At 43.2% G+C, this 13,137-nt stretch overlaps 1 protein-coding gene across 1 annotated transcript; it reads right to left on the bottom strand.

The window, feature by feature from the left end:
- Nucleotides 1-10,349: 10,349 nt before the first annotated feature.
- On the bottom strand, nucleotides 10,350-12,477 carry LOC119503473 (transmembrane protein 74-like). The gene has a single exon (XM_037795283.1). The coding sequence runs from the start codon at nucleotides 11,956-11,958 to the stop codon at nucleotides 11,119-11,121; it is 840 nt and encodes a 279-aa protein (XP_037651211.1). The 5' UTR covers nucleotides 11,959-12,477; the 3' UTR covers nucleotides 10,350-11,118.
- Nucleotides 12,478-13,137: the final 660 nt, after the last annotated feature.

Below are 13,137 nucleotides of genomic sequence, written 5' to 3'. Positions count from 1 at the left end.
GTCTCATCCATCGTCCCCGACCTCCACCCATTATGGAGTTTTGTGCTATCTGTACTACAGTGCCAAACTTACACTTCTGCTCCTGCCATAATTACTATGGTCGCTAGAGGTCGCTGTCGTGTTCTTTTTCACCTTCTTTCGGTGATCTTACATGTGAATAGATGATAAAACCTACAAGTGGGTGTAGCAGGCCCCTATTGACCCACATCTATGGGGCTTATAGCGACTGATAATGCCTATTTAATAGTCTACGAGACTGGCACACAACCAAGCAAATAAAATACAAAAAGCACAATAAAAAAATGAAGGATAAGAAGCGACTCTGTGCAGTTTTATCTTCTCAAGTGTCCTGACCCAGGTCGAGGATGTCTGTCTGCATTAACAAACCTATAGCTGAAAATGCTGTGCTACAGTGAAACACCACCGCGAGTAGTCTACTCAGCAACTCCAGCTCCATGTTTGATCTAAACACAGTGCAGGTCTGCAGAGGAAGTGTCTTCTCTTACATTTCTGAAGATGTCTGACAGGAGACAAATGGTGACAGCACCTGACATGTCTATACTCAAATGAGGTGTGTAGTTCAAAAAAAGCCTCATCATACCGCGTATAATAGAGGGAATGTGTCAGCCTCCACCACACACCGCCTGCCACGGCTGCCATTAGTGTGGCAAATCAAGAGAAGAGCATCTTTAACTCCCTTACACTGAGCCGCCGTGGCACGCAGGCATTTCTCCGTAGCAACAGGCTGACCCCGTTTCTATGGTTATAGTGTCCCTTCTGCATTTCTTCCAGGACAACGATGGCAAAAGGAAAGAAAAAAAAAAAAAAAAGGCACATGAGTATGTGGGCGCAGCTCAACCTACAGCAGGCGGTTCACTTAATCACCACAAACAAAGGAAAGGAAGATACTAGCAGTTAATAAATGGGAGTTTGGAGTCGGATTCCTGCACCTACAGCACGGTTCACATCTCCGCTCCTCACTGTGATACACTGAGTTAAAGCTGGAGTAGAAAGGTTGGAGCAGGGATGATTAGAAAAAGTTATTTTTACAAAACGGTCACTATATCCTGACAGCGGTGCATGAATCTGAAAGAAATCATGTTCCTCTGTGTCCTCCGGTGCTCCTAACGGTATCTGCAAGATTTCACAGACCGGAGGAAAACAACCAATCAGAGCTGAGCTGGATCCTTGCCGTCTCTGAGCAGCTGTGAATCACTCACAAACTCCGATCGAACGGTCAAACTAGGCAGCGCTGATCAAATATGAATTATTATTCTGTTTCTGTAATGCCTATTTCTCGTAGAAAATGTTTTTAGAAACATATTTTAGTGTACCGTTTAGCTGTAAAATGAGGAAGTTTGTGACCCGGCAGCCATCCTTTACCAAAAAGAAGTTTATTCAAGTGTGCTATGAGTATACATCTTTTAAACTTAAAATAAGAGAGTATACTTTCAGTTTACTTTTTATGTACTTATCAGAGATATACTTAACAAAAGTATACATAAGTATAGCTTATACTGACAAGTATACAGAAAAGTCAAAGTATACTTGGCTTATAGGCCTACTTGTATTTAATATTTTAATTTAAAGTTATTTTTTTTTGGGGGGCATTTTCCATTTTTATGACAGGACAGAGTCTTGAAAGGGGGGAGAGAGAGAGTGGATGCGGAAAGGGCCACAGGCCGGATTCGAACCCTGGCCGCCGCGGTCAGGACCAAGCCTTAATACATGGACGCCCGCTCTACCAACTGAGCTAACCCAGGCCCCCAATATTTTAATTTAGATATACTTAAGAAAAGTATAATTAAGTATTCCTACCTTATAGGCCTACATAAAGATATACTTGGCTTGTGGTTCGGCCCACTTTTTGGCAGAGTAGTCTATTAAAGTGTTGAGATCAGTTGAGGAAATACCAAGCACCGCCCACCAGCCAGAGAAAACGTTCTCCTTTTACAGCTAAACAGAACACTACATGATGTTTCTGACAACATTTGAGGTGAGAAATAGGCATTACAGTAACAGAATATTGATTCACATTCGATCAGCGCTGCCTAGTTTGACCGTTTGGAGTTTGCGAGTGATTTACAGCTGCCTCCGTTGAATGAACAGCCAATAGGAACGCTCTCTCTCTCTCTGAAATGACCTGTGATTGGCCATAGTCTCCCGTCACGGGCTAGATTTTTTCAGAAGTCTAGTTTTCTCTCAGAACACTTGAATTACAATATGCTGAAAGGTTATTATGGAATTTTTGCCCAATGATGCCAAAATTATTCTGCCTACTACAGGTTTAAGGGGTTGTAGCAAGTTCAACACAGAAGATTGAGCTTTTAAACTGAAACCAATCGGTGAATACCTCCAGGTTGACTTTTCTTTCTCCCCCACCCAAGAGTGCCAAGTTAAGATGCAGCCTGCAGGTATATCCGCCTCCACGGCTTTCAGCTCTGAAAACCTCCTGAAAGACAGCTTGAAAGAGGGGATGTCAGTCTGTGCAGGATTTGGGGGGTTTTAAACCCTCTGAGCTGAATGAATAAAGCTGATAAATGATGTGGATGGTGATTTTATTTCCAACTTGTTCCTCTATATACCTTCTTAGCCGAAGCTCTGCTCAGTCCCTTCTGTCTCGGAGCTGTGACTGCCTGCTGTTGCTATGCAACAATCGGAGTAACGGGAATCATTATTGAATAAGTCATTAACTTAAGGCAATAGTTCAATAGGGGCATTGCAGGCCTGGAGGCATGATCTTACTCCTAATTCATCAAGCCAGCAGAACAGAAGTATGTGAGATTATGTGATAGAGGTTTTCCTGTGCAGTGCGGTTCACTCTGTCGCTCATCGTGATGAGTGGTTATGACAGCTGATTAAGGCTGCCAGACGCTGATGTAAAGCGCCGCTGCAAAGGCTTTTCTTCTTCCTGGTCCCCGGTGTCCACAGCCACACCCAAGCTCCTGACCCCCAGTGACCCCTTCAGCAATCCAATCCCATTTCCTGCTGCCAGCTGCCCTGAATGATTACTCTGACTAACTCCATTCACAGAGGGGGGTGGGGGGGTGCGGCTATGAGTGTGTGTGTGTGTATGTGTGTGTGTGTGTGTGTGTTTCAGCTGTGAGTGGAGTGTTTTGTGTCTCTGTCCGTCTGTCGGGGGTGCGTTTTTGCAAGAGACAACACATTTTGTGCACAAGCCCGAGCGATTTGCGGTGTGCTTGAGTGCGTGGGATTCTGTTCGGTGTGTGTGTGTAGGTGTGTGTGTCGTTTTTTATTACAAGTTTGATTTTGTGTCTGGGAGAGTCCCCTGGCAAAACAAACACAGACAGCAATTAAAGCTGCTGCAGTGTCCCAGCCCCTTTACATCACTAATAATGTGCCTGTAGAAGAAGAAAGGAGCCGCTCTAACCTTCTCATCCTCACCTCAGCTTCTCCTCCTAACTCAGCTACAAGCAGCGAGGCCATATACATGAGCACACCATCATCTGCTAAAGTCAGACCCAGACATGAGAGAGGTCTGTATTTGACCTTTGAATTTAACAATATAAGAACGAATCACAATCTGATAATAGCTGTTGGATTGTTTGGTTAGGTTACCATGGAAACACCACTGTCAATCAAACCTTGAACAAACCACAGAAACACAATGCTACCAGCTCTTCACCTAATTAAAGTTACTGTGATGAACTTCTAATTGGTTATGAATACAGTCTCAGTGTAATACTGATATTACACGAGATAATAACTGAGACCATCAATGAGAAGATTGTCATCGGCCCCTGCACCGGGTCCGATTCCGTGTAAAATCAAACAAAATCTTGCAGGTTCACCAGAAACTCCTTCAGTTCAGACTCCAGCGGGGGCCTCCGGCAGGGACCAGCCCACTGCGGACACACCCAGATCCAGCTTCAAGCTGCCGCCTTTGACCTGTAGTCGGAGCTCCGGCTCCTCCTCCGGCTCCTCCTCCGGCCAGGAGCAGAGCTTGGCTTGCCGCTCCCCGCTGAGAGCCAACACCGATACCACGCTGCTGGAGGCCCTAGCCGTATTGCTGGGCCCGCTGGAGGGAAGGGAGGCACGGGAGAACCAGAACCAGGACTGCGCGGGGCAGACCCCCCTGCTGCAGTAAATGAGAGGTTTTCTAAAGGAAATCTGGTGCTCTGAAACACTATCGCTTTTGTCCACAGGGGTTGCCAAAATCAACACAAAATTAAAGTTCCTCATATTAGCTTTAAAAATGTAAGAGTTACGCAGAAATTTACACACCACTAAATTAAAACAAGTTGCACCACACAAACTAGTTCTTACCTAATTGTGACTAAATATTTAGACCTACTAACTGCCAGGTGTAACTGAGGCATAACTAAAATGAAGCATTAGTTTGTTAATATATTATTTATTATATATATAATATATTACCCATTTCAATTGGAGAGAAAAGGGGAATATGGTTGACAAATCTGATTTACACTTGATCAAAATGCTGTAACGTAAACACACTACCCCCCGCCCCCCTCAAAAAAAAAGTAAAACACAATACACCTTGAATTATTAATACTAATTACAATAACCTGAAACAGTCATATTTCACCATGTATGCTGATATAAATAACACTTTTACAACAGGTTTGCTGTTAAGTTAATATATCTTTTTTCTTTCGGACTCCTAAAACTGTTCTTCTTTGAAGTAATGTCAGCCGCAGCTCAGTGACTTCCTGCTCACACTGTTTCCTGGCAACAGAATATACATTACTAAAGTCTTTACTGGCTGAGACATTTTTTTTTTTTAGTTTTAATGGTGCAACTGATGTGGTAAATCACTAGTTTGAAGTTGGGAGTATGCTGAGGACTTAGAAGGGACTTTACACACATTTTGTGATGGATTTAAGAATAGCTGGTCGGACAAGGCAGATTAGCTGAGTTTTTAAATTTTAAACTAGCCCACCATAATTTTATAACTAGGCAGTTTTTTCTCGTTTTAACATTGTCTGTAGCTTATTGAGGGGCTACACGGTGGTGCAGAGGTTAGAGTTTGTATGTTCTCCCCCTGTCAGCGTGGGTTTTCTCCGCGTTCTCCGGTTTCCTCCCAAAGTCCAAAGACATGCAGGTTAATTGTTGACTCTGAATGTCCTGTAGGTGTGAATGTGAGTGTGAATGGTTGTCTGTCTCTATGTGTCAGCCCTGTGATAGTCTGGAGACCTGTCCAGGGTCCCCCTGTACCCCACCTTCACTCTATGTCATCGGCTCCAGCCAGGGATAAGCGGTTACAGATGATGGATGGATGGATGTAGCTTATTGAGTCACAAATATTTAATAACTTCGATTTGAAAATTAGTTTTTAGGTTAACATTAACAATTAATTCTTGAACTTGGAAACAATAGTTGGCAAATATAATCTGAGCACAATATTAAAGGGATTGTTGGTAGGGCTGTTCAAATAATTTTTTTTGTTGAAATTCTCATTATATACCGACAGCAATCAATAAATGAAATGCTCTGACAAAAGGAAACAAATTGTGGTATCTGTGGCTGTCGCAGGCCTGTAATAATACCTGTCTACCTGCATGCACTCTGTTTGTGCACTCTGCTCGTTGCTAGCTTGCCAGCTGTGAGTACTAGCAATAGCCATGTTCGTTGTTTATGTTCATAATGATAATGTTGGGGGAGTGTCTTTGGAGGGAGGTCTGAAGGGACAGACTGTCAGTGTTGCCGACTTGGAGGCTTTCTCTCTAGATTTAGTGACATTTGGAGCTAGTGCTGCTAGCTGCTTTCATTGGAAAAGAGTAAGCAAAACTGGGCTGGGTTTTTTGGTTGGAAATTGTTTTTTTTAATCTGGTGTACTCTTGCTCGTTTCTCAGCATTACCACTTTTAGCTTTAAACGTCTACCACTAAATGGTCAGCCTAGGCACACAGCATATATTTTCTCACAGTATGAGAAATAGTCACAAAATTGAATGTATTGATTTGAGTACAGACACAAATTTCACATATTTTTCGGGATGGTCAGCACAAAGTCAATTTGTATGTAATCCACGTACTTGTGAACCAGGAAGTATAGAGAGCAGAGAATGCCGTGTAAGGAGGTGGTCTAGGTGGACGGGTGGGTCAAAAAACAGACACACTTTCGCCCAGGAGACCGTTGTTCATGTCTTGTGTGAAACCAGAAGTCAATGTTGATTTATTTGTACAATTACAGCACTTCCGGTGTTATTTTAACCAAAACCGCGATCTTTTCCTAAACTTAACTAAGTAGTTTGCTGTCTAAGCCTAACCAAGTCAATCTATTCCTAAACCTAACTAAGTAGTCATATTTTGAAAAGACCGGAGCAGAAATTGACATGTGCATCACGTGTTGTTGGACATCCATAGGAAAAGGCACGAAAAATACGTTGTTGAAAGTCGTGCTGAGCGTCACGAAAAAAAAGGGAAAATCGTGTCAATGTACACGAATCAAGTAGATTCAATTTTGTGACTATTTCACGATGCGTTGAAATGGCGTTGAGATTATTTTGCCAAGTTTTCAGTTGCTTTAATTGAGAAAATAGACCTTAAAACTACTTCATGTTAAAAATCCATTATTTTATTTCCAGGGTCGTTGTGTTGGTTCTAATTTCCACAAATCAAAAATCAGACATTTCCATCATGGTTAACAGACAAATCTCCAATTATCTAACTCCTCCGCAGTAAATGTCAAGTGTTGTGTTGTCAGTCTTGTAACATTTCCTCCCTAGACTGAATCACTTTGTATTAACATCAACTGGGAGAAATCTACTGTTCCGAACAAGAGGTGGGAGGACTGGTATCGCAACGGACAGTAGCCTCAATAGACCAGAGTGCATTAAAGGTTGTGTTTTGAGTTCGAAGGCTGACTTTCATGTTAGTCACTCTCTTTGCTTTTACATTGCTGTACAATGCTCCCCAATCCCACATACTTCGCTCGCAGCCGTTCTCTCTGACGACTGTCGAACGAGTCAATCTGGTAAATGTAAGGAATCACCGAATGAAGCAGATGAGTGAGGTTGTAGAGAAATGGGTGATTCTTGACACCAAATAACAGCAGGAAAACACCTGTTGTGCAAACTGTTATTCCACAAACGAGGATGGCTTAGAAATCAACTTAATATTTCATTAAGAGGTCAGCCGATTCCACCTATTTAATTACATTAACGAGGCGAGAGTGAGCGAAGGTCGTGTGGAGGATAATGTGATCCCGCTGGCCGTAAGCACTTCCAATTACAGAAGCTGCACAGCACAGCTTTCTGTGCACCGTAAGCAGGGGGAGGATACAATTGTTCATTCACAGCATCTTCTGTCAGAGCAGGCAATCCATTACTTCCTACCCCTTGAATGCAATGTTCCAATGCTCCAGTATTGCAGCTGGAACCGTTTGGGTTTTTGATAAGCGAGTTGAGCGAGCTTGATTGCGGCAGTTGTTACAACGCTCTGTGATTTTTTTTTTCTCCCACTGATTCGCAGGCCTCCCACGAGCAATTAAGTATAACACCAATTACCAGGAGAGCTTTCCCTCAGGGGTTCGTTGATTCTCTACTCTGTCTCTCTCTGTATGCTTTTGAACATCTGCAGTCACAACCCCCACGTGTATTTGGCGTAAGCTGAGCTTCCCCGACATCGGTACTCAACCACAAAATCTAATTACACCTCCTGTGGTATTACTATTTGCATTTCAGCAAGCAAACACATCTTCAGCACGTCACAGTCACATTAAACAGAATTTTCTTTGGAGTTCAACACGGATTCATGCGACTGTTGTTGTTGTTCTTTGTAAACCACATCTGCAACCGCTCCGTTAGTTGGGATTCAGCGACGTGCTTTCTGTTTCTGACAAGGTGGGAAACGAAGGCAGCGGCGATGACACCAGTTCAGGTTTGATTTCCCTCGCAGCTACACACACACAGGCCTTCAAACACACAAGTCTGCTCCGGCATGTAGACACGGAGACACCGAAATAGCAGCATCATTAGGAGCAGAGATGCAGCGGTAAACAAAACGGTGGGTCAGAGATCATCATAAGGCAAACCACCATCCGACCACATAAACAAAATATATATTTCAGTAGAGCACACGTCATGTTTTACCTTTAAAAAGGAACTTCTGTACAGCTCATCCTCGTGTATGCTTTAGCCTACTCTGAGGTTAATGTATGTATTCTATTCCAATATTAGTGACAAAGGACAAAATTCACAGACTTCTTTCTGTGATAATAATGCATTTCAAAGTTTATCTGAAGTTAATGTGAGGCTTTCATCAGCTGGTTTAGACTGTTATCAGGCCACTAAATGGGCGTTATCAATGGTTATAAGCCTCATAGATCTGGGTCAGTAGGGGGCTGCTACACCCCAGTAGTAGGTTTTTATCATCGATTCACATCACCGAAAGACGGAATAAAAGTAGACAACAGTGACCACTAGCGGCAGTCATTGGGTGGAGGTCAGGGTGATGGATTGGACACATAACACAGTACTGTCAGGGGTTTGCATTCCATGTGAAACCAGCAATGTGGTATTTGTCTTTGTGTTCACAACCTTAAGTTTCACTTTTACTTCACTTCACTTTCACTTTCACTTTCAAACGTTGTTATTTTAAGCCAAAACACAATCTTTTCCCCTTAACTTAGGCCCTGTCTACAAGTATACAGATATTCTAAAAAACTACGTTTTGGCCTCTCGTCCAGACGCAAACTGAGTTTCGGTTCACAAAAACGGATATTTTTAAAAACTCCAGTTACTTTGTAACTGTGTGGACGTGTAAAACCGTAGTGATGGGAATTCCGGCTCTTTTTAGTGAGCCAGATCATTTGGCTCAGCTCACCAAGAAGAGCCAGCTCTTTCGGTTACCATGCCACTTCTGCCTTTTATAATTCAGCCAAATTTAGCGCTGTTTTGACCTATGATTAGTATGTGTGCACATATATCACTTAAATTATTCAATATAGTTATACTAAAGCTTATAATTTCCAGAATACCATAATTTTACATGCTGCTTCGTTTCCGACTCTCACTCATCTTGTCTGCTATTCGAGCAACGCACCGCACCGCACCGCACTGCACTCCTCTCTCTTTCTCTCCTCATCTCCCTCCTGCTATGTACCTCTAGACCGTCAGCACGCCGCACACCCCCGCCCCTCCCTGCTTGATGGTATGATCCTTGTCTGTCATCACCTGATTGGTCTCACAGATGTTAATTAACATAACATTCAGTCACAGTTCGGCTCTTTGAGTGGCTCTTTTTTACGTTTTGTTAGCACTGCTCGGACTAATTACTACTTTTTACATTTGAAAATGTTCCAGTAACAGGAGGCCAAAGCAGGGAACACATGTTGTCACAAACATGTTGAGGCCAAATGGTGATTGAATGTGCTTGTGGGTGATTGAAGGCGAGGTTTGGAGCACTCAGAAGGGCTATGGACATAAACCTGAATGACCTCCCTTTCGTAATTTATGCATGTAAAGAGACAGTTGATGACAGCAGATTGCTGACATTTATGCTGTTCGACTAGGAATCCCCCCCCCCCACCAGCAATAACTGTTATCAAACTGACTGTAATGAAGCTGAAGGAAAGGGAGAGAGAAGGGTGCAGTAACAAAATTCCTTGAGTTGTGATGACATGTAAATGTTATGGTGAGTGTCTGGAGACGTTTTTGCATTTGAGTGTGGACGGAGATATTTTGTAAAACGAAGGTGGTGTGGACAGATTTTTTTTCAAACGGAGGGGAAAATATTTGTTTTTTTTTTATATTTGTATACGTGTAGACAGGAATTTGTGGTTTTGTTGCCTGAACCTAAATAAGCTATTTTGTTTGTGTTCAAAATGTAATGTTTAATTCAGTTTTACAACTTGTTAGAACATGTTGCTTTTAAGTTCACTTTTACAATGTAACAGGTGTAGCAGGCCCCTACTGACCCACATCTATGAATAACAACAGATAATGCACATTTAATGAGCTGATAACGGTCGAATCGTGTGCTTTCCTAGTCTGAGTTAGTCGAATCAAGTTGGTATCTTCCAAAATTACAGTCTTCTCCGATTTTAGCCCTGCATGAAAAAAATGTGAACTCTTGTTTTTCTACTATAACCTTATGATCCTCATGACAAAAGATAAAAAGAATTACCGCTGTCATAACTGTCCAGAGTTGTTTAATCCTGTCTAAGTATTGTAAAATTGTCTCCTTCAGATATACGTTCCCATACAGCTAAACTGCATTCTCAATTACGTTTCAAGGGAAACACATTTTCTTCCGGATTACGGTCACAGTTTTGAACAGTTTTAAACCGTTTTAAACACGCAGTTAATGTTGTAAATTAAGACAAAACCAAAAATCGCAACAAAACTACTTTGTTAGGTTTAGTATAAAAAATGATGGTTTGGCTTAAAATGATTAAATTTTTTATGTTATTAATCTGTGCATATAAATCAAAATAAGTGAACTTTTTCTTCTGGTTTCAAACGGAACACTAACAGCAGTCTCCTGGGTGAAAGTCCTGTGTTCATTTGACCAATCCACCATCGCGACCTCCTTCCTACTCAGACTCTCATTGGACACGTATTTGGGATGTCAACAACAAACGTAATCCACGACAAAATACCTTTCCCTCAAAATGTAATTCATAATGCAGTTTCCTTATATGGGAATGGAATTTTTAGGTGACAGGGCTGGTTTCAGGCATCAGATAAACCTTCAAACTCATGGATTGCATTTCATTGTCTCACTGGTACCTGAAGCAACAAAACAACGAAGACCCTTGTGTTGTTTCATTACAGGTCTGTTTTTGGTCTGATTATCCAACTTCTAAACCCTCACATGAGCCTCCGCTGAACTTCAAAATGCATTTTTTTGTTCACTTACATTGGAATTCGACAAGGACTCGATCTGTTCAGGGCCAGTATGGACAGAAGGAACAATTACAGCAAACAAAAACTCTGTCAGTGTACATTTGGGCATGTGAGTATTGTGTTAAGACAGACTTGAAAAAATGTGAACATATCCTTTAAAAAATGTCCATATGAACCAAAAACAGCCTGAACCAAAAAGGCATTAAGCCCCTGATTAAAGGGCAGCAACTAGCAGGATTTCTTAAACACTTTTCAGAGTCTTTTCCACTTGTCCTGTCCATAAATTCAGCTGAGCACTTCTAAATCCTCATCAGCCGCTGACAAATGTGAGCAGGATCCCCTAGTCGGGCTAGATCCTGCTCTCAGATTGATCGAGCCGTACAACTTGGCTGCGTGTTTGGAATAAGCGAAGGCTTTCCTCCTCATCATCTCTCCTTTCCACATGGAGACCATGAGCAGCGTGGACAGCAACACGCCCCCCAGGGTGAGCAGGCACAGTCCCGCTATGACGCACCGGTCCAGATGAGCCCCCACCCGGGCTTTGTCCCGCTCCAGCCGCTCCATCTCCCGGGCGGACACGCTGTCCGGGTCCACCCGGACGTCCCGGGGGACCGTGTAGGAGATGGCGACCAGAGAGATGCCAGTCACCAGGCACGTCACTGCGATGATGAAGCCGTAATCCACTGACTTCCCAGAGCCCTCGGAGGAAAGGTCGTCGTCGGACAGCAAGTAAAGTTCCTGGATGTCCTCCTCCTCCTCCTCCACCTCTTCCTCCACCACCTCCTCCTCCTCCTCCTCCTCCTCCTCGTACAGTTCACTGGAGGAGCTCTGACTCAGTCTGCACGTTTGTGGATTTGACCCTATGAGCTGGACATCATCATCATCATCATCATCATCACCTCGGTGTTTGCAGGTGAAAGATGTCTCTGTCTCCTCCTCCGGGTGCACAGCAGCTGTCCGGGTCTCTGTCCATGGTGCTGAAGTCTCTCCTCCGCTGGTCTTGTCGGCACTTTGCTTCTTTCCAACCGGGTCGGTGTCTCTCGGGTCGTTGTGGTCAAAGTAAAACAGTTCCAGATCAGCCATTTGAGCTGATCTCGGCTTTGTTTCCCGTTTAGTCCAGCCCATGCGTCCGCCTGCTTCTGTCAGTAAGACATGCAACACAAAAAAAAGAGACCAAAAAAAGATGCTTCAACTCCCTGAGATGACTTTAATGTTGCACGCTTTGTCGCTGCAAGCCACTTTCTATTTGTGCCTGAAGTATTTGCACAAATACGCCTCTTTCTCCTGGTTGCACCGCAAGCATTTTAAAGTAGATCTAAAGCAAGTCTTAAATGAATTCCCATGACATTATGTGTCATAATGGCATTCCCACTGCTTCACTTTCTCTTCTGCCTTTTTTTCTGTCTTCCGCGAAGCTCTCAACTCGCTGCTCCCAAACACTCAGTAACCATGCGACACGCTAATGAATCTCATTCCACCTAATGTCTTTCAATAATCGGTTATTAAGCAACACAATGCGGTTTGCTGAGTATACCTCTCCGGCGGTCTGTGTCTGCTGCTGCCTCTCTCCTCCCCGGCTTCTGCTGCTGCTCGCTGGTCAATTAGAGGGAGAGCTCCGGCAGACCCCTCCCACGGACCGGGCTCCGGCAGCCCGCCTCATGATGCTCATTACCGAGCCAACTCCACTGTTCACCGGCACATGCACACTAATCAGATGACAGTCTGCCTCTGCACTGTGGGCAAACGAGCAGAGAGATTTCACATCACTGTACCACCTCCACTCTATAGACATGGGTTATTATGAGCAGTAAGGAAGGGTGGATAATAAATACTTTACAGATCAGCTATAGAAGACATTAATAAGAGGAACTTCTGGGTTGCCAGGTTGTGAGAAATATATCTTGCCGGAAGTCATTTAATGGTGAAGTTGGGATTTTCTCACTTTCTAAGACTTGTTAAAGCTAGGGTTGGTAATGTTTTCTTCAAAAACATTTTTTGTTATATTTGTTGAAATTTTCATTTCATCCCGACAGCAATCAATAAACAAATGCTCTGACAAAAAAAGAGAGGAAAAAATGGTATCTGTAGCAATTTCAGCCCGAATGAAATTGGACAGGCGGCGACTACCTGCGTGCACTCTACCCGTACATTCATTGCGTGTCACCGTAGTCTTCCACAAGCTGCTAGCTTGACAGCTGTGAGTACTAACAATAGCAATGTTGGTTGTTCACATTCATAATGATAATTTTGGGTCAGCGTTGCCGACTTGCCAACTTTCTCTCTAGATTAAGCGACTTTTGGAGC

This window comes from Sebastes umbrosus, chromosome 15, assembly GCF_015220745.1.
Source record: "Sebastes umbrosus isolate fSebUmb1 chromosome 15, fSebUmb1.pri, whole genome shotgun sequence".
In the NCBI taxonomy this organism is placed as follows: domain Eukaryota; kingdom Metazoa; phylum Chordata; class Actinopteri; order Perciformes; family Sebastidae; genus Sebastes; species Sebastes umbrosus.
This window is presented reverse-complemented; position numbering and strand designations above follow the sequence as displayed.

Coding starts and splice junctions, on each gene's coding strand:
- LOC119503473 (XM_037795283.1), bottom strand. CDS start 11,958: ATGGGCTGGACTAAACGGGAAACAAAGCCGAGATCAGCTCAAATGGCT.